Source organism: Oncorhynchus gorbuscha, linkage group LG14, assembly GCF_021184085.1.
Source record: "Oncorhynchus gorbuscha isolate QuinsamMale2020 ecotype Even-year linkage group LG14, OgorEven_v1.0, whole genome shotgun sequence".
NCBI lineage: Eukaryota > Metazoa > Chordata > Actinopteri > Salmoniformes > Salmonidae > Oncorhynchus > Oncorhynchus gorbuscha.
The window spans coordinates 39,896,689-39,918,589 of record NC_060186.1 but is presented as its reverse complement, the minus strand read 5'-3'; the positions used below and the strand labels follow the sequence as shown (position 1 = coordinate 39,918,589).

The following is a 21,901-nucleotide window of genomic DNA, read 5'->3' as shown; positions in this document are numbered from 1 at the left end:
TTGTTTGAAGTGTTCCATGTGAGCAATGAGCATGTCTGGTTTCTCTGTCCTGATAACGTTGAGGGAGCGCATGCATCGAAGTACCTGTCCTGCTCTGCGAACTGTAGCAAAGTGTTTTTTTAAACATCCATTACAAATGCTAATATATTATAACTATAGTTCCTCACAGTAAGCTATTTGAACATTTAAAAAATCCTCGATAATCACCAAGTTTGAAAGAGCAAGGGAAGTTATCGGCCTACTGCTGCTTTGGACTATAGGCAATGAGTTCCATGTGCTCATTACTTTAGCCTCCAACGGTTCACGGTGTATCAATGTGTCCATATGGCAGAGGCTGGTGATCTCTCATTAGTTGACTTTTAACTTTTAGATTTTTATCATTTTAATTCAGATTTTTATGATTAACTGCATGACAATGATTTTGAGAAACAAAAACGTTATTATTGAAATGAAACTGTTCCACGAAAATGCGCACATGAAAATAGCAGAATGGTAGAAATGGTAGAATAAAATGTACAGTGGGGCAAAAAAGTATTGTCAGCCACCAATTGTGCAAGTTCTCCCACTTAAAAAGATGAGAGAGGCCTGTAATTTTCATCATAGGTACACTTCAACTATGACAGACAAAATGAGAAGAAAAAAAATCCAGAAAATCACATTGTAGTATTTTTAATGAATTTATTTGCAAATTATGGTGGAAAATAAGTATTTGGTCAATAACAAAAGTTTCTCAATACTTTGTTATATACCCTTTGTTGGCCAAGTCCTAGGGTCCTGAGCTTAGTGATGAGCTTTGTGGGCACTATGGTGTTGAACGCTGAGCTGTAGTCAATGAACAGCATTCTCATGTAGGTGTTCCTCTTGTCCAGGTGGGAAAGGGAAGTGCAATTGAAATTGCGTCATCTGTTGGTGGTAGGCAAATTGTAATGTGTCTGGGATGGTGGTGTTGCAAGGCATTTCATGGATACAGATGTGAGTGCTACAGGGCAATAGACAGGTTCTTGGGCACAGGGACTATGGTGGTCTGCTTGAAATTTTAATACAGTCTGGGTCAAGGTGAGGTTGAACATTTCAGTCAAGGCACTTACCAGCTGGTCAGCGCATGCTCAGAGTACATGTCCTGGTAATATGTCTGGCCTTGTGAATGCCTACCTGTTTTAAGGTCTTACTCACATTGACTATGGAGGTGCTGTCATGCATGGTTCAGTGTTGCTTGCCTCAAAGCGACCATATGAATCTAGCTAATCTGGTAGGCTTTCGTCATTGGGCAGCTCACGGCTGGGTTTCCCTTTGTAATCCATTATAGTTTGCAAGCCCTGCCACATCTAACAAGTGTCAGACCCGGCGTAGTAGGATTCAATCTTAGTTTGCGGCTGGCGACCTAATTTCAATACGGCCCACGGAGTCATGCTCCGATCACATCAAGAATTTGCGATAGTAAAGTTTTGAAAAACGTATTTGTTATTCAAATTAAAAGCCCAAAGAATACTCGCCATTGTGTAATGATTTAACTCCCACTGCTTGTGACATTTATTTTGAAGGCACTTATAAATAACTGCACGAGAACAGACAGTGACTGACAGGCTGAGACACACGTCACAGTTACAAAAACTAGCTAGCTAGAAATTGTGCAAAAATGAATTTTTCAAAGAAAAGGAAAGTAGACAATGAATGTAGGGTGTTCCAGCAAGAGTGGACATCGGAATATGTCTTTATTGAGGTATCAGGGAAAGCTGTGTGCAAACAGAGCATCGCTGTCTTGAAAGAGTACAACTTGTCCCAACACTTCCAGGCAAATCATGCAGAGACATATAGGAATATGTCTTCTGAGCAGAGGGCAAGTGCATCGAAAGTGTTGCTTTCTCAGTTGCAAAAGCAGCAAGGACTTTTCACAAAACTGCTTTCAGCAAACAACGGAATTGCGAAAGCTAGCTATGTACTGTCCCTCAATATTGCTAAACATAGCAAGCCATTCGCTGGGGACGAAGTCATTAAATAATATTTCATTGACTGCAGCAATACTTTGCCCGACAAGAAAGAGTTGTTTGAAAATGGTTCCTTGTCAAGATGAACAGTGGCACGGCGTGTTCAGGATATCGTAGAGAATATGAACAGCAGTTGAAAGACAAGGTAAAGGAGTCATAACCCCAGACTTTGAAATTACAGAGGAGCTTGCTTCTGTGCAGTCAATGAAGAGCACAACCACAGGGAAATATTTATTGGAGGACGTTAGTAAGTGTGAGGTGAGTTTTGAAAAGTTATCCAGTGTGACCACTGATCGGTGCCCTAACTTGACAGAATTTTTTTTTAGCCTTTTTAAACGGATACGAGATCAAGTAGCTAAGCTGAACCCACATCAGAATTATTTTCCTGCATTATTCATCAGGAGGTGCTCTGTAAATGAGCCATGTTCTGGATACTAAAGTTCACTAAAGTGATAAACTTAAGAGCATAAGAGCAGAATCTTAAAACTACAGGCAGTTTTTCTCACTGTTGGAAGAGACAGAGTCGGGTCATGCAGATCTCCCCTATCACACAAACGGGAGATGGCTGAGTTTGGGGAAGGTCCTTTAAAGGGCGTGGGACCTGACGTCAGAGATTGCTGAGTTTTTATAAAATGAAAGGAAAATATGTGGATTTCCCTCAACTGCAAATAAAGAATGGTTGGCTGATTTTGCCTTCACCATGGACATCATAGCCTTCATTAATTAACTGAATACCAAACTACAAGAGAAGGGTCTTTTTGCACATCAGATGTACAGCCTTGTTAAAGCCTTCAAGGGAAAATTACTCCTCCTGACCTTCCAAGTAGAAGCCAACAATCTCAGCCACCTTCCGGCACTACTGGCCTGTTCCCTATCAGATGACCAGCGGGTGAAGTAGAACATCTCTGCTGTGTGCTTTGAACCTTGAGTTTTCTTGTCGTATTTCAGTATTTCAAAGCGTTGAAATTCTGTTGGGTTTCCTCTCCTTTCACCTTCAATGTGGATAATGCTCCCACTGACCTACAAATTGAGCTTATTGATCTTCAGTCTGATGCAGTGTATGGAGAACTATTCAAAACAATGTCAATGACAAGGTTCTATGCATCTCTCGATGAACAAAACTTTCCAAAGATTAGGAGTCATGCTCAGAAGATGTTTGTACTGTTTGGGTTAACCTATATATGTGAACAGACATTTTCAGTGATGAAATATAACAAGTTAAGGCACAGATAATCTCTGCGCTTAGTGACGTCAAACTATACCTGGCTATACCTGGCTTTAATGCGCAAGTCTATGCCCATCAGAGAATTCCCTGTTGAATGTTGAACTCTTTGTGTTTTTGTGAAACCTGTACTTTTCCCTCCGTGTAGTTCATTGCATGTTTAATAATGACCATACCTACCAAAAAGAGAACATGGATGTGGTTTATTTCTGTGTATGTTAAAAAAGTAAAATAAGTAGTATATCTGGATGTGATTTTCAGTAGATGTATCTGTCAACATAGTCATACACACCTATAATACACTGCTCAAAAAAGTAAAGGGAACACTAAAATAACACATCCTAGATCTGAATGAATGAAATATTCTTATTAAATACTTTTTTCTTTACATAATTTGTGTGATTTTGTTGTCAGCACATTCAACTATCAATGGAAATCAAATTTATCAACCCACGGAGGTCTGGATTTGGAGTCGCACTCAAAATTAAAGTGGCAAACCACACTACAGGCTGACCCAACTTTGATGTAATGTCCTTAAAACAAGTCAAAATTAGGCTCAGTAGTGTGTGTGGCCTCCACGTGCCTGTATGACCTCCCTATAACGCCTGGGCATGCTCCTGATGAGGTGGCGGATGGTCTCCTGAGGGATCTCCTCCCAGACCTGGACTAAAGCATCCGCCAACTCCTGGACAGTCTGTGGTGCAACGTAGTGTTGGTGGATGGAGCGAGACATGATGTCCGAGATGTGCTCAATTGGATTCAGGTCTGGGGAACGGGTGGGCCAGTCCATAGCATCAATGCCTTCCTCTTGCAGGAACTGCTGACACACTCCAGCCACATGAGGTCTAGCATTGTCTTGCATTAGGAGGAACCCAGGGCCAACCGCACCAGCATATGGTCTCACAAGGGGTCTGAGGATCTCATCTCGGTACCTAATGGCAGTCAGGCTACCTCTGGCGAGCACATGGAGGGCTGTGCGTCCCCCCAGAGAAATGCCACCCCACACCATGACTGACCCACCGCCAAACCGGTCACGCTGGAGGATGTTGCAGGCAGCAGAACGTTCTCCACGGCGTCTCCAGACTGTCACGTCTGTCACGTGCTCAGTGTGAACCTGCTTTCATCTGTGAAGAGCACAGGGTGCCAGTGGCGAATTTGACAATCTTGGTGTTCTCTGGCAAATGCCAAACATCCTGCACGGTGTTGGGCTGTAAGCACAACCCCCACCCGTGGACGTCGGCCCTCATACCACCCTCATGGAGTCTGTTTCTTACCGTATGAGCAGACACATGCACATTTGTGGCCTGCTGGAGGTCATTTTGCAGGGCTCTGGCAGTGTTCCTCCTGCTCCTCCTTGCACAAAGGCGGAGGTAGCGGTCCTGCTGCTGGGTTGTTGCCCTCCTACGGCCTCCATGTCTCCTGATGTACTGCTCTGTCTCCTGGTAGCGCCTCCGTGCTTTGGGCACTACGCTGACAGACACAGCAAACCTTCTTGCCACAGCTCTCATTGATGTGCCATCCTGGATGAGCTACACTTCCTGAGCCACTTGTGTAGGTTGTAGACTCCGTCTCATGCTACCACTAGAGTGTAAGCACTGCCAGCATTCAAAAGTGACTAAAACATCAGCCAGGAAGCATAGGAACTGAGAAGTGGTCTGTGGGTATCACCTGCAGAACCACTCCTTTATTGGGGGTGTCTTGCTAATTGCCTATAATTTCCACCTGTTGTCTATTCCATTTGCACAACAGCATGTGCAATTTATTGTCAATCAGTGTTTCTTCCAAAGTGGACAGTTTCATTTTGAAGAATTGTGATTGACTTGGAGTTACATTGTGTTGTCTAAGTGTTACCTTTATTTTTTTGAGAAGTGTATGATTCTGGCTCACGATGGCAAAATAAATTCTAACATGGCCCTCCATGGAAAATGTTTGCCCAGGCCTGCTCTAACCACTGACGTCAATGCGAATGCAATCTAAAATCACATCGAACACTTATCAACAAAAAAGTATTATCAAAACAGTATATTGCTTTTAAAACACACCTCACTGTGCTGATCAATTTGAAGAAAAGTTCATGGTTGTTGTTTCAAAGCCTAACAACGAAATGGACAGCGCTTTCTAAAGTGAGGATTATTTCAAAACCCGTATTATATAAAAATTTGTCCTCGGGGTTTCGCCTGCTAAATAATTTCTGTTATATTCACAGACATGATTCAAAGAGTTATAGAAACTTCAGAGTGTTTTCTATCCAAATCTACTAATAATATGCATATCTTAGCTTCTGGGCCTGAGTAGCAGGCAGTTTACTTTGGACATGCTTTTCATCTGGACGTGAGAATACTTCCACCTATCCCAAAGAAGTTTTAAGTGCCTTTGAACAGAGTATGGTAGTAGGTGCCAGGCGCACCAGTTTGAGTGTGTCAAGGAACCTACCAGGTACAACCTTAAATCCGTAACCATGGGCACCCTCTTAGATATCATCCTGACCAACTTTCCCTCTTAATACACCTCTGCTTTCTTCAACCAGGATCTCAGCGATCACTGCCGCATTGCCTGCGTGCATAATGGGTCAAACGCTCCCTAAAACACTTCTGCGAGCAGGCCTTTCGGATCGAGTATCCCGGAAGGATGTTGACCTCATCCCGTCAGTAGAGGATATCTGGTTGCTCTACAAACGTGCTTTCCTCTCCATCTTAAATAAGTATGCTCCATTCAAAAAATGTTGAACTAAGAACAGATATAGCCCTTGGTTCACCCCAGACTTGACTGCCCTTGACCAGCACAAAAACATCCTGTGGCGTTCTGCATCGAATAGCCCCTGCGATATGCAACTTTTCAGGGAAGTCAGGAACCAATATACACAGTCAGTTAGGAAAGCTAAGGCTTGCTTTTTCAAACAGACATTTTCACCCTATAGCACTAATTCCAAAAAGTGTTGGGACACTAAAGTTCTTGGAGAATAAGATCACCTCCTCCCAGCTGTCCACTGCACTGAAGATAGGAAACACTGTCACTACCGATAACCTTATAAACCTATATCCATCCTTCCCTGCCTTTCTAAAATCTTTGAAAGCCAAGTTAATAAACAGATCACCGACCATTTCAAATCCCACCGTACCTTCTCCCCTATGCTATCTGGTTTCTGAGCTGGTCATGGGATATCATAACCCCCATCGATAAAAGACAGTGCTGTGCAGTCGTCTTCATCGACCTGGCCAAGGCTTTCGACTATGTCAGTCACTGCATTCTTATCGGCAGACTCAATAGCCTTGGTTTCTCAAATGACTTCCTCGCCTGGTTCACCAACTACTTCTCAGAGTTCAGTGTGTAAAATCGGAGGGCCTGTTGTCCGGACCTCTGGCAGTCTCTATGGGGGTGCCACAGGGTTCAATGTCGGGCCGACTCTTTTCTCTGTATATATCAATGATGTCACTCTTGCTGCTGGTGATTCTCTAATACACCTATACGCAGACGACACCATTCTGTGTACATCCGGCCCTTCTTTGGACCCTGTGCTAACAAACCTCCAAACAAGCTTCAATGCCATACAACTCTCCTTCTGTGGCCTCCAACTGCTCTTAAATGCTAGTAAAGCTAAATGCATGCTCTTCAACCGATTGCTGCCCGCACCCTCCCGCCCAACTAGCATCACTACTCTAGACGGTTCTGACTTAGAATATGTGGACAACTACAAATACCTAGGTGTCTGGTTAAGACTGTAAACTCTCCTTCCAGACTCACATTAAGCATCTCCAATCCAAAATTAAATTTAGAATTGGTTTCCTATTTTGCAACAAATCCTCCTTCACTCATGCTGCCAAACATACTCGTAAAACTGACTATCCTACCGATCCTTGAGTTCGGCGATGTCATTTACAAAATAACCCCCAACCCTCTACTCAGCAAACTGGATGTAGTATATCACAGTGCCATCCGTTTTGTCACCAAAGCCCCATATACTACCCACCACTGCGACGGGTATGCTCTCGTTGGCTGGCCCTCACTACATATTCGTCACCCAACCCACTGGCTCCAGGTCATCTATAAGTCTTTGCTAGGTAAAGCCCCGCCTTATCTCAGCTCACTGGTCACCTTATAAACACCTACCCATAGCACACAATCCAGCAAGTATATTTCACTGGTCATCCCCAAAGCCAACACCCCCTTTGGTCGCCTTTCCTTCCAGTTCTCTACTGCCAATGACTGGAATGAATTGCAAAAATCACTGACGCTGGAGACATATCTCCCTCTCTAACTTTAAGCATCAGCTGTTAGAGCAGCTTACCGATTACTGTAGCTGTATACAGCCAATCTGTAAATAGCACACCCAACTACCTCACCCCCATCATATTACTATTAAATTGTAATTATTTCGCCTATATGGCCTACTTATTGCCTTACCTCTCTATATTTGCACACACTGTAGATATATTTGTCTTTTTAGTTATTGACTGTAACTCTGTTGTTTTTGTCGCACTGCTTTGCTTTATCTTGGCCAGGTCGCAGTTGAAAATGAGAACTTGTCTTCAACTGGCCTACCTGGTTAAATAAAGGTGAAATAAAACAAATAAAAATGAGACGGAAGTATCGCTGATGGAGATCGGGGTGCCTTTTGAGGATCCGGTGACGAGTGGCTCATCTGCCTTTGCCATCAGTGCTATTGGCCAATGTACAATCGCTGGATAATAAAGTGTACGAACTACAAGCACGTATATCCTACCAACAGGACATTAAAAACTGTAATATCTTATGTTTCACCGAATCGTGGCTGAACGACGACACGATTAACATACAGCTGACAGGTTATACACTGTATCGGCACGATAGAACAGCCTCTGGTAAGACAAGGGGTGGCGGTGTATGTGTATTGGTAAACAACAGCTGGTGCATGACATTAAGAAAGGCGAGCAAAAAGATTTTGCTCACCTGAGGTGGAGTATCTCATTATAAGCTGTTGAACACACTATTTACCTAGAGAGTTTTCATCTATATTCTTCGTAGCTGTCTATTAACCACCACAGACCGATGCTGGCACTAAGACCGTACTCAATGAGCTGTATATGTCCGTAAGCAAATAGGAAAACGCTCATCCAGAGGCGGCGCTCCTAGTGGCTAGGGACTTTAATGCAGGGAAATTTGTTTTACCTAATTTCTACCAGTATGTTAAATGTGCAACCAGGGGGAAAGAAACTCAAGACCAATTTTACTCCACACACAGAGACACATACAAAGCTCTCCCTCGCCCTCCATTTGGCAAATCTGACCATAATTATATCCTGATTCCTGCTTAAAAGCAAAAATTAAAGCAGGAAGCACCAGTGACTTGGTCAATATTAAAGTGATCAGATGAAGCAGATGCTAAGCTACAGGACTGTTTTGCTAGCACTGACTGGAATATGTTCCGGGACTCTTCCATTTAAGTCATTACATTTACATTTAAGTCATTTAGCAGACGCTCTTATCCAGAGCGACTTACAAATTGGTGCATTCACCTTATGACATCCAGTAGAACAGTCACTTTACAATAGTGCATCTAAATCTTAAAGGGGGGGGGGTGAGAAGGATTACTTATCCTATCCTAGGTATTCCTTAAAGAGGTGGGGTTTCAGGTGTCTCCGGAAGGTGGTGATTGACTCCGCTGTCCTGGCGTCGTGAGGGAGTTTGTTCCACCATTGGGGGGGCCAGAGCAGCGAACAGTTTTGACTGGGCTGAGCGGGAACTGTACTTCCTCAGTGGTAGGGAGGCGAGCAGGCCAGAGGTGGATGAACGCAGTGCCCTTGTTTGGGTGTAGGGCCTGATCAGAGCCTGGAGGTACTGAGGTGCCGTTCCCCTCACAGCTCCGTAGGCAAGCACCATGGTCTTGTAGCGGATGCGAGCTTCAACTGGAAGCCAGTGGAGAGAGCGGAGGAGCGGGGTGACGTGAGAGAACTTGGGAAGGTTGAACACCAGACGGGCTGCGGCGTTCTGGATGAGTTGTAGGGGTTTAATGGCACAGGCAGGGAGCCCAGCCAACAGCGAGTTGCAGTATTCCAGACGGGAGATGACAAGTGAGGCAGGGTCGTACTCTGCGGATGTTGTAGAGCATGAACCTACAGGAACGGGCCACCGCCTTGATGTTAGTTGAGAACGACAGGGTGTTGTCCAGGATCACGCCAAGGTTCTTAGCGCTCTGGGAGGAGGACACAATGGAGTTGTCAACCGTGATGGCGAGATCATGGAACGGGCAGTCCTTCCCCGGGAGGAAGAGCAGCTCCGTCTTGCCGAGGTTCAGCTTGAGGTGGTGATCCGTCATCCACACTGATATGTCTGCCAGACATGCAGAGATGCGATTCGCCACCTGGTCATCAGAAGGGGGAAAGGAGAAGATTAATTGTGTGTCGTCTGCATAGCAATGATAGGAGAGACCATGTGAGGTTATGACAGAGCCAAGTGACTTGGTGTATAGCGAGAATAGGAGAGGGCCTCTTCCGATTGAATTGAGGAGTACACCACATCAGTCACTGGCTTTATCAATAAGTGCACCGATGACGTCATCCCCACAGTGACTGTATGTATGTACCGGCAACATCCGCACCAAGGTTAAGGGTAGAGCTACCGCTTTCAATTAGCGGGACTCTAACCTGGAAGCTTATAAGAAATCCTGGTATGCCCTCCGACGAACCATCAAACAGGCAAAGCGTCAAAACAGGACTAAGATTGAATTGTACTACACTGGCTCTGATGCTCGTCAGATGTGGCAGGGCTTGCAAACTATTACAGACTGCAAAGGGAAACACAGACGAGAGCTACCAGATTAGCTAAATTACTTCTATGCTCACTTCGAGGCAAGTAACACTGAAACATACATGAGAGCATCAGCTGTTCCGGGCGACTGTGAGATCACGCTCTCCGCAGCCAATGTGAGACCTTTTAAACAGGTCAACATTCACAAAGACGCAGGACCAAATGGATTACCAGGACGTGTGCTCCGGGCATACACTGACCAACTGGCAATTGTCTTCACCAACATTTTCAACCTCTCCCTGTCTGAGTCTGTAATACCAACATGTTTCAAGCAGACCCCCATAGTCCCTGTGGCCAAGAACACAAAGGTAACCTTCCTAAATGACCATCAACCCGTAGCACTCACGTCTGTATCCATGAAGTGCTTTGAAAGGCTGGTCATGGCTAACATCAACACCATTTTCCCAGAAACCCTAGACCCACTCACATTTGCATACCGCCTCAACAGATCCACAGATGATGCAATCGCTATTGCACTCCACACTGACCTTTCACTCCTAGACAAAAGGAACAACTATGTGAGAATGCTTTTCATTGACTACAGCTCAGCATTCAACAACCTTGATGCTCTCAAAGCTCATCACTAAGCTAAGGACCCTGGGACTTAACACCTCCTCTTCAACTGGATCCTGGACTTGAATCAAATAAAATTTTATTTGTCACATGCGCTGAATACAAAAGGTGTTGACCTTATAGTGAAATGCTTACTTTACAAGCCCTTAATCAAGAATGCAGTTTTAAGAATAATATGTGTTAAGGTATTTACAAAAATAAACCGAAGTAAAAAAAAAAAATATATATATATATATTAAGGAGTAACAATGAAATAACAGTAGCGAGGCTTTATACAGGGACTACCAGTACAGAGTCAATGTGGGGAGGCACAGGTTAGTTGAGGTAATATGTACATGTAGAGGTAAAGTGACTATGCATGGAAATATGGGGGTGGGACAATGCAAATAGTCCGGGTAGCCATTTAGCTGTTCAGGAGTCTTATGGCTTTGGTGTAGAAGCTGTTAAGAAGCCTTTTGGACCTAGACTTGGCGCTCCGGTACTGCTTGCTGTGCAGTAGCAGAGAGAACAGTCTATGACTAAGGTGGCTGGATGCTTTGGCAATTTTAGGGCCTTCCTCTGACACTGCCTGGTATAGAGGTCCTGGATGGCAGGAAGCTTGGCCCCAGTGATATACTGGGCTGTATGCAGTACCCTCTGAACTGCAACACTGCTGGGTTTTTCACGCTCAACAGTTTCCCGTGTGTATGAAGAATGGTCCACCACCCAAAGGACATCCAGCCAACTTGACACAACTGTGGGAGGCATTGGATACAATATTAGGAAGGTGTATCTAATCTTTTCTACACTGTGTTTAATATATAGATGGCAGTTCGCATTCAAGTCAAGACTGGCAGCCATTGCTAATGTACCCATGAGTTTAACAGTCAAAAAACCCTTCTATGGCCACAATGCTACAAGATGTTCCACAGATAGAAGGAACGATAGGAGTGGGAAAAGGGTGCTTGTGCATTGATAAGCGCACCAAAGATGGTATGCTTTTATTTTGATTTCGGCACAAATTAAAAAGTGGCACTGACTTGCCCTTGGATTGATGTTTCAGCATTGTCTCAATAATAGTTTGGCGTTTGACTAGCCATGTACGACATGCGCACGCAGTTACAAGCCTGTTAGTTAGCGGGCAGGCGGACGAGCAATATCCACCGTCGTAGAACGGATGAAGCCTGAGCTGGAATGTGAAGCTAACTTAAGTTGGCTATCTTTATGAAAGCCTGAGTAGATCTTGCTCTGTAGTATAGCAACAGTGTGATGTATTTTTGAACTCAAGCTCAGTGTAAAAGTTGGCCTTCATTGGAAATGAAAACACATTTAACAAGGACAAAACACACATCACGACAAGAGAGACAACGCTACATAAAGAGAGACCTAAGACAACAACATAGCATGGCAGCAACACATGACAACACCATCATTAAGTTTGCCGATGACACAACAGTGGTAGGCCTGATCAGTGATGAGACAGCCTATAGGGAGGTCGTCAGAGACCTGACAACAACCTCTCCCTCAATGTGATCAAGACCAAGAGGAAGGCCTCAAATGGCTCCCTAGACTAATCAAATGCCTCCACCCCTCTCTTTTACGCTGCTGCTACTCTGTTATTATCTATGCATTGTCACTTTAATAGCTACCTGCATGTACATATTACCTCAATCACCTCGACTAACCTGTGCCCCTGCACATTGACTCTGTTCCTAGTACAACCTGTATGCTTCGCTATTGTTATTTTATTGCAGCTCTTTAATTATTTCTTAAATTTGTTTTGTGTATTTTTCTTAACTGCATTGTTGGGGGCTTTTAAGTACGCATTTCACTGTAAGCATTTCAATGTAAGCATTTCCTGCTGTATTCGGCACATGTGACATAACTTTTGATTTAATTTGAACACAACGTGACAGCGGCACAACATGGTAGCAGGACAAAAACAGGCACAGACAACAGCACAACGGGCAAGAAGGTAGAGACAACAATTCATCCCGTAAAGCAGCAACAACTGTCAGTAATAGTGTCCATGATTGAGTCTTTGAATGAAAAGATTGAGATAAAACTGTCCAGTTTGAGTGTTTGTTGCATTTAGTTCCAGTCGCGAGCTGCGGCGAACTGAAAAGACGGGTGACCCAAGGATGTTTGTGCTTTAGGGACCTTTTGGTGCGGCAGGTAGGCTAGTAGTTAGAGCGTTGGGCCAGTAACCGAAAGGTTGCTAGATCGAATCCCAGAGCTGACAAGGTAAAAATCTGTCATTCTGCCCCTGAACACTAAGAAAGCTTTGTTGTAAAGCGTTTATCACAAAATCCGGGGAGGGGCCAGCTGAGTATGAGACTGTATCATCTGCATATAAATGGATAAGAGAGCTTCCTACTGTCTGAGCTATGTTGTTAATGTAAATTGAGAAGAGCGTGAGGCCTAGGATTGAGCCTTGGGGTACTTCCTTGGTGACAGGCAGTAGCTGTCTGTAAATCAGTGGCTGAGACAGCAGATGTTCTGACTTTATACACTGCACTATTTGAGAGAGGTAGTTGGCAAACCAGGGCAAAGACCCCTCAGAGACACCAATACTCCTTAGCCGGTCCACAAGAATGGAATGGTCTACCGAATCAAAAGCTTTGGTCAAGTCAGTAAAAATAGCAATAAGTCTTGCACCAGTGTTTTCTCTGAAAGTAGCACTGATACTCTGGTGAAGGGTATATATCATTTGGCCACTGTTCTTTAGAGTTTTTTTCATCATTCAGTGGAAGTTAACAAGAATGGTTATAGCTTTTAAGTTAGGTGATTCGTATTTGATCTTACTTTTATGTACTTTTGTTCATGTTTGACACACACACACACACACACGGTTATCATCATCCATCTGCTTTCTGTCTGTGTTTTTGCTTGAACATATTAACTCTCCTCCCATTTGTGATTTTTGGTTGATGCAGTTCCTGTAGTGAATGGGGGCACAGCCAATAGGGAGCCCTGTCTGTTCCCCTTTCTCTTCCTGGGGAAGGAGTACTCGGACTGTACCACTGATGGACGGGGGGACGAACGCCTGTGGTGCGCCACAACCTACGACTACGACAGGGACAAGAGATGGGGTTTCTGTGAGAGTAAGTCGGCATGGGCATTTCAGACCTTGAGGAAACTCAAAAGTGAATTACTGTTATATTCTAATATTATTCAGTGAGTGAATATATTGGTTTAATTTGTGAGCTATTGCAAAACTTGTAAGCTCAGTGAGGAACAAATTTGGAATTGGCCTAGACTGACCAATCATTTGAGTGAACCTTAGCTGACAGCAATTTTTCTGTCTCTTTTCGTTCCCTCTTACAGCATGCATATGTCAAAACAAGACACATTTTTTTATTCCCTCTCCCATAGAGATAAAACTGTCCAGTTTGAGTGTTTGTTGCATTTAGTTCCAGTCGCTTGCTGCGGCGAACTGAAAAGACGAGCTACCCAAGGATGTGTGTGCTTTAGGGACCTTTTGGGGCGGCAGGTAGACTAGTAGTTAGAGCGTTGGAGAGGGACACACGCCATAGAGAGGGACACACCCACCACTTACGAGGCTGACACAAATTGTGAATAAATCAAATTGTGTTATATTGTAGCGGAGGAGCAGGCTGAGCAGAGGCATGTAGCGGAGGAGGCCGAAAAGGAGTACCAGACTGCCCTCCGCATGATCAACGGAACCAACCGGAAGAGCCAGAAGAAAGAGTGAGCTCTCTTCCTTGTCTCACCTACACACTAATCTCTCACATTCTCCTTTACTGTTCATAAGTGTGCCTGCTGAAAGCAAGAAAATTCTAGACATTCATATTGACTCTTTACAATAATTTCATGAAAACTTATAAAAATAGACAGGATCCTGCAACCATGGATAGATAAATACCTGTCTATTTATGGAAAAATTGCCTTGATTAACTCCTTAGTCATATCTCAGTTTAGTCACTTAGTTATGGCGCTGCCTACTCCTGATGATTCGTTTTTCAAATCATATGAGAAAAAATATTTACCTTTATCTGGGCCGCTATACCCAACAAAATAAAACGAGCCTATCTATATAATGAATAGGAATTGGGTTGAGCCTATTAAATATAAAAGCACTAAGCCTCACCCTAAAAACTTCACTTATTCAAACGTTTTACTTGAACCCTAAATGGTTCTCAAGTAGATTACTAAGAAAAGCTCATCCATTGTTAAAAAATGGCCTTTTTGCCTTTGTGCAGATTGCCATGTCTCATTTTCGGTTAATAAAAAAATGATACTTTGAAAAAAGTATCTCTCTTTTTCAAAACAAGCTTTGCTGAAGATGTTAGACATCATTGTGAAGGTGGCGGTGGCAAGATGGCGGACGGAAGACAGGGTGGTGCGGCAGGTGCCGGATCAACTCAGAATACCTATGAGTGAATTAAGCTATTTTAAAAACGCAATTAAGGGAATGAACTGGAATGATCTCTTTTCCTATACAGACGTGGAAGCTGATAGTCAGGTTTTTATATCCACAATCCAGACTACAATAAATGGTTTCCTAAAGAAAATCAAATCCAAACCTGGCCAAAAGAGCACTCTTCCTTGGCTAAATGGAGAAATCTGGAAATTGATGAAAGAACAAGATTATGCTTTAAAAATAGTCCTAAAATCCAAATTAGAGCATGACAGATGTAGGTTTACTATGTTGAGAAATAAGGTGATGAAAGAAATCAGACAGGCCAAGGCAAACTTTTTTATTTACATAATTGGTGAGGGAAAGGGAAATTCTAAACTGATCTGGGAGAATCTAAGAAAGTTAACAGGGAAAGACCATAGTAACACTGCAAAAAGCCTAGAAATAATGGTGAATAACAATCTAACACAGGATGCAGTCGAAATAGCAATAGCCTTCAATTCCTACTTTATTGACTCTGTCAGGGTACTGACACAGAACCCCTCCACTGGTTTCTTGGGCTCAGTGCTTATAAATGATGCTCAACCTGTCTTCATCATAAGGGAGGTTTCTGAGTCAAAGGTGAACAAGGTAATTAGCTCACTAAAGAACTCTAAAGCCAAAGATGTGTTTGGGCTGGACTCTACCTTTCTTAAAAACTATGAAGAGTCACTCATTGGCCCCATTACTAAGGTCACCAACACATCTATTGGTCTCGGGTTGTTTCCAAGGGTATGGAAGTCGGCCATAATAACGGCCATCTTTAAATCAGGCGACCCTGCTGACGTGAGTAACTACAGGCCCATTAGTATACTACCCATGGTGTCAAAGGTTGTTGAAAAGTATGTAGCAGAACAACTGATTGCCCACCTCAACAACAGCCCCTTCTACACTCCATGCAGTTTGGCTTCAGAGCGAAACACTCCACAGAAACGGTCAACTGCTTTCTTCTGGAAAATGTGAAGTCCAAGATGGACAAAGGTTGCGTTGTTGGGGCTGTGTTTCTGGACCTAAGGAAGGCTTTTGATACTGTTAACCATGAGATTCTCATCACGAAATTGTCCAAGTTCAACTTTTCCCCTGATGCCTTTAGATGGATGAAATCATACCTTGAAGGCAGAACTCAGTATGTCAGTGTAAGCAATGAGCTGTTGCCCACTCTTAGCTATGATGTGGGCGTGCCCCAAGTGTCAATCCTGGGGCCCCTCCTGTTCAGCCTGTACATTAATGATCTGCCTTCTGTCTGTACTGGGTTTGAAGTTCAAATGTATGCAGATGATACAGTGATATATGTGCATGGAAAGAGCAAACAACAAGCTGCACAAGAACTCAGGTTACAAAGTGGCTCAGTGACTCATGTTTGCATCTCAATGTGAAAAAAACTGTTTGCATGTTCTTCACAAAGAGGGCAACAGATGCTACCGAGCCAGATGTCTATGTGTCAGGGGAGAAGCTCCAGGTGGTATCTGATTTTAAGTACCTTGGCATCATACTTGATTCCAAACTCTCTTTTAACAAGCATGTGAAAAAGGTAATTCAAATAACCAAATTCAAATTAGCTAATTTCCAATTTATACGAAATTGTTTGACTACAGGGGTAGCAAAATTGTACTTCAAATCTATGATACTCCCCCACTTAACATATTGCTTGACTAGTTGGGCCCAAGCTTGCTGTACAACATTAAGACCTATTCAGTCTGTCTACAAACAGGCTCTCAAAGTGCTTGATAGGAAGCTCAATAGCCATCATCACTGTTACATCCTCAGAAAGCATGAGCTCCTGAGTTGGGAAAATCTTGTGCAATACACCGATGCATGTCTTGTATTCATGATCCTAAATGGTCTGGCTCCCCCTCCACTCAGTATTTTTGTTAAACAGAAAACCCAAACATATGGCAGCAGATCCACAAGGTCTGCCATGAGAGGTGACTGTATAGTTCCCTTAAGGAAAAGCACCTTTAGTAAATCCATTTTTCTCTGTGAGAGCTTCCCATGTCTGGAATACACTGCCTTCAGACACACATAACTGCACCACATATCACACTTTCACAAAAACACGAAGACATGGCTAAAGGTCAATCAGATTTGTGAACATAATCCCTAGCTGTGTGTTGCCGCTTTCCATGTCTGTTGTCTGTAACTTGTGAGGTGTGGAAACACTTTGTTGCTTTTATGAATTTTGTCTTGCTGCTTTTTGTTCTATGTTGCTCTGTCTGTATGCTACGTCTTTGCTTGTCCTATGTTGCTCTGTCTGTATGCTATGTCTTGCTTGTCCTATGTTGCTCTGTCTGTATGCTATGTCTTGCTTGTCCTATGTTGCTCTGTCTGTGTGCTATGTCTTGCTTGTCCTATGTTGCTATGTCTGCAAGCTATGTCTTGCTTGTCCTATGTTGCTATTGTCTATATTGTAATCGTTTTTAATAACCTGTCCAGGGACTGCGGTTGAAAATTAGCCAGCTGACTAAAACCGGCACTTTTACTGAAACATTGATTAATGCGCACTGTCCCTGTAAAAATAAAATAAACTCAAACTCAAACTCGGAGCTGTCTACAATTTCAATTTCATTCCCCTGAAAAGATAGAACAAATATTACAACAAATATTATGGCTGAACTCAAATGTGCTGGTTGATAAAATACTTGTATTTATGGGAAAGATGTTTGAAAAGGGTGTTTTGTTCTTAAATTATATTGTAAATTGTAATGGTAGAGTTATGTCCTTCATGGAGTTATCAGAATTGTACGGGAAGGTCTGCTCAATCCAAGAGTATAACCAATTGATTACAGCATTGACCCAAAAATGGAGGAGGCGGGAGGCAGTGGGAGGAGGTAGGGAACTGGTCTGTCTGCCCAATATAAAGGATCAAAACTGGCGGAGGAATAAAATAGCATAAATAGGAAAGTATACCAGTTTCATTTGAGGACCAGGATGTTGACAACTGTGCCAAACAGATTGCAAAATAGTTGGGAAGAGATTTTTGATGTACCGATTCCATGGTACAGGGTGTATGAGTTGACATATAAAACAACGCAAGATTCAAGACTTTGTGCTTTTCAGCTAAAATTATTATAGAGAATTCTTGCCACCAACAAAATGTTGAATATTTTCGGGGAATAAAATCATAAAAGGTCTGCAGATTTTGTTGTGAGGATACAGAATCAATAGACCATTTATTTTGGTATTGCCCTCAGGTAGCCTGTTTCTGGTCTCAGGTTCAGGAATGGCTGAAAATGCATAGCATTGATCTAAAATTGACCCTAGAAATAGTACTGTTATGAAATCTGGAGAGATCGGGTGAGTCAATTACTATTATGTTAATACTCTTAGTAAAAGTATTTATCTTCAACACGCAATCTGTGGATTCTATTCGATTAGATAGATTGAAATTGTTTGTTAAACATCATAGCATAGTTGAAAGTTATGTTGCGTAGAAACACGAAGTGGGTGGCCAGAAGAGATACAGTGGGGCAAAAAAGTATTTAGTCAGCCACCAATTGTGCAAGTTCTCCCACTTAAAAAGATGAGAGAGGCCTGTAATTTTCATCATAGGTACACTTCAACTACATACAAAATGAGAAAACAAAATCCAGAAAATCACATTGTAGGATTTGTAATGAATTTATTTGCAAATTATGGTGGAAAATAAGTATTTGGTCACCTACAAACAAGCAAGATTTCTGGCTCTCACAGACCTGTAACCTCTTCTTTAAGAGGCTCCTCTGTCCTCAACTCGTTACCTGTATTAATGGCACCTGTTTGAACTTGTTATCAGTATAAAAGACACCTGTCCACAACCTCAGTCACACTTCCAACTCCACGATGGCCAAGACCAAAGAGCTGTCAAAGGACACCAGAAACAAAATTGTAGACCTGCACCAGCCTGGGAAGACTGAATCTGCAATAGGTAAGCAGCTTGGTTTGAAGAAATCAACTGTGGGAGCAATTATTAGGAAATGGAAGACATACAAGACCACTGATAATCTCCCTCGATCTGGGGCTCCACGCAAGATCTCACCCGTGCGGTCAAAATGATCACAAGAACGGTGAGCAAAAATCCCAGAACCGCACGGGGGGACCTAGTGAATGATCTGCAGAGAGCTGGGACCAAAGTAACAAAGCCTACCATCAGTAACACACTACGCCGCCAGGGACTCAAATCCTGCAGTGCCAGAGGTGTCCCCCTGCTTAAGCCAGTACATGTCCTGGCCCGTCTGAAGTTTGCTAGAGAGCATTTGGATGATCCAGAAGAAGATTGGGAGAATGTCATATGGTCAGATGAAACCGAAATATAACTTTTTGGTAAAAACTCAACTCGTCGTGTTTGGAGGACAAAGAATGCTGAGTTGCATCCAAAGAACACCATACCTACTGTGAAGCATGGGGGTGGAAACATCATGCTTTGGGGCTGTTTTTCTGCAAAGGGACCAGGACGACTGATCCGTGTAAAGGAAAGAATGAATGGGGCTGTGTATCGTGAGATTTTGAGTGAAAACCTCCTTCCATCAGCAAGGGCATTGAAGATGAAACGTGGCTGGGTCTTTCAGCATGACAATGATCCCAAACACACCGTCCGGGCAACAAAGGAGTGGCTTCGTAAGAAGCATTTCAAGGTCCTGGAGTGGCCTAGCCAGTCTCCAGATCTCAACCCCATAGAAAATCTTTGGAGGGAGTTGAAAGTCCGTGTTGCCCAGCAACAGCCCCAAAACATCACTGATCTAGAGGAGATCTGCATGGAGGAATGGGCCAAAATACCAGCAACAGTGTGTGAAAACCTTGTGAAGACTTACAGAAAACGTTTGACCTCTGTCATTGCCAACAAAGGGTATATAACAAAGTATTGAGATAAACTTTTGTTGTTGACCAAATACTTATTTTCCACCATAATTTGCAAAAAAATTCATTAAAATCCTACAATATGATTGTGGATTTTCTTCTAATTTTGTAGTTGAAGTGTACCTATGATGAAATTTACAGGCCTCTCATCTTTTTAAGTGGGAGAACTTGCACAATTGGTGGCTGACTAAATACTTTCTTGCCCCACTGTTGACGGGATGGGCTGAGGGTTGTTGGTATGTGGAATTGGAGACAAGTTTGAGTGGAGTTGTTGTGTGAGAGAGAGAATGATGGTCAAAGATAAAAGTAAAAAATAAAGTCAAAATACAACAAAGTATGTTTGAATGACACTGAGGGGCTGTGTTTTTACAGCTAATTCCGGGTTGGCTGAGGCTGATGCCGTGCAGGTGTTTGTACACATGTATATACACACCCTCATTCAAATAAATGCATACAAGAACAAACACATACATGTAATAGTGCCAGACATGCACACAAACATATACAGTTGGCATTGCTGTTATGATTTTATTTTGATTGATGATTGATGTCCTTTTTTGTTTTTTGCATTGTTGTTTGCTGTTTTCTTCTTTCTTTTTTCTCTTTAGTTCATTCTCTTCTCTTGGTTGTTGGTGCATTGGGGGGTTCTTGGGGGTGGGGAATGGAACTCATTGTATTTATTTTTATTCTTTGAGGGAACTGTGGGAAGAGTCTTGAATGGTTGAGGTACAGCTATTGGGGAACTGTGGGGGGGGGATCTTGGAGGGTTCGGGTTCACGTTTTTTGGCCTGGTGGGAGATCGGTCAACGTGCCCTTGAGCAGGGCATTGACCCTGGATGCTTCTGTGTGTCACTCTGAATGGGAATCTGTTGGATGACTTGAATGGTGTAGTTGTTAAATGGCTTCACTGCAAGTATATTGTATGTTTTGGATATTCAATAAAAAAAAAACATTATGGGCTATTATGTGTAGATCACTGACACAAAATATACTTTTAAGCAATTTTAAATTCAGGCTGTAAAGGGGTGTGAAATACTTTCTGAAAGCTTTGATATGCGTGCACAACTGCGTGTGTCTTGTCACTAATCTGGTCCACAACACCTTTTTCCCGATTCGGGGCAGTCCTACTCCTTTCTTATTTTGTATCTTTATCTATCTTGGACAGGATTGACAGAGAGAAAGGAAGGAGGAAAGATATTGCAGTGGGTTGGATTGGAACCCTTGCTTGCAGCAGTACTTAGTACATGTGTTCTAGAGGAGAGGCTTAGACCTCTAGACCAGCCCAGGCTACATCCACACACCTTTAACTTCTCAATCTTCATCTTTTTCCTCACCAGGTTGTATGAGAAGCTATTGAAGGTGGCCTGGAAAGGCCACCACAAGGCCATGGAGAAGGTGGCCTACGCCATGCTGTTTGGAGACTATATGACCCAGAACATCCCCAAGGCCAAGGAGCTGTTTGAGAAGCTGTCCCTGGAGGGCTCCCCCAAAGCTCAGATGGTAATGGAACATTCCTATCTAAACTTCATGCATCCGGGGTAGACATTTTAAACATGCTCTGTTGATGCTTAGGGCTACAGCCAGACAGCCTTTGTCTTAAAATGACGTATTGAGTCGATGGGTTTTCAATGGGAGTCGTCCGTTGATGAACAGAGATGAATGTCCTTCAAAATAAGCACAGTATGTCCGTCGTCTTACGTATAACACTTGCTTTAAAGTATATGACTTGAATAGAAATGTTGACTGACGAAAACTAACAGTTGATGTATGCATATACTATTTAATCTATGTTCATGCATCTTTGTGTGGTATTCTAACGCTCCACCCGGTATCATCCAACAGGCACTTGGTTTCTTGTACGCTGCTGGGTTAGGAGTGAACTCCAGTCAAGCAAAGGTACCAACATCCAGCCTCTCCTTCTTACCATGTACCCTATATACTGATGAAAAGCTGTATTTGTTTAGAGGTAGCTTTCTTCGATAATATAGAGTTACCTCCTTAACCAGGAATGTAAAGTAAAGCATAACTCTGTTCCAGGCACTGGTTTACTACACCTTCGGGGCTTTGGGTGGAAACCTGGTGGCTCATATGATTCTGGTGAGCTAC

At 43.0% G+C, this 21,901-nt stretch overlaps 1 protein-coding gene across 1 annotated transcript in view; it reads left to right on the top strand.

Annotated features, from left to right (window-relative positions):
* LOC123994929 (protein sel-1 homolog 1-like) overlaps nucleotides 1-21,901 on the top strand; it is a 63,769-nt gene that overhangs the window by 7,649 nt on the left and 34,219 nt on the right. The window contains exons 4-8 of the mRNA XM_046298050.1: nucleotides 13,479-13,646; nucleotides 14,148-14,253; nucleotides 21,133-21,295; nucleotides 21,638-21,691; nucleotides 21,833-21,892. Of these exons, the coding sequence (XP_046154006.1) occupies nucleotides 13,479-13,646; nucleotides 14,148-14,253; nucleotides 21,133-21,295; nucleotides 21,638-21,691; nucleotides 21,833-21,892 (551 nt within the window). The remainder of the gene's footprint in view (nucleotides 1-13,478; nucleotides 13,647-14,147; nucleotides 14,254-21,132; nucleotides 21,296-21,637; nucleotides 21,692-21,832; nucleotides 21,893-21,901) is intronic.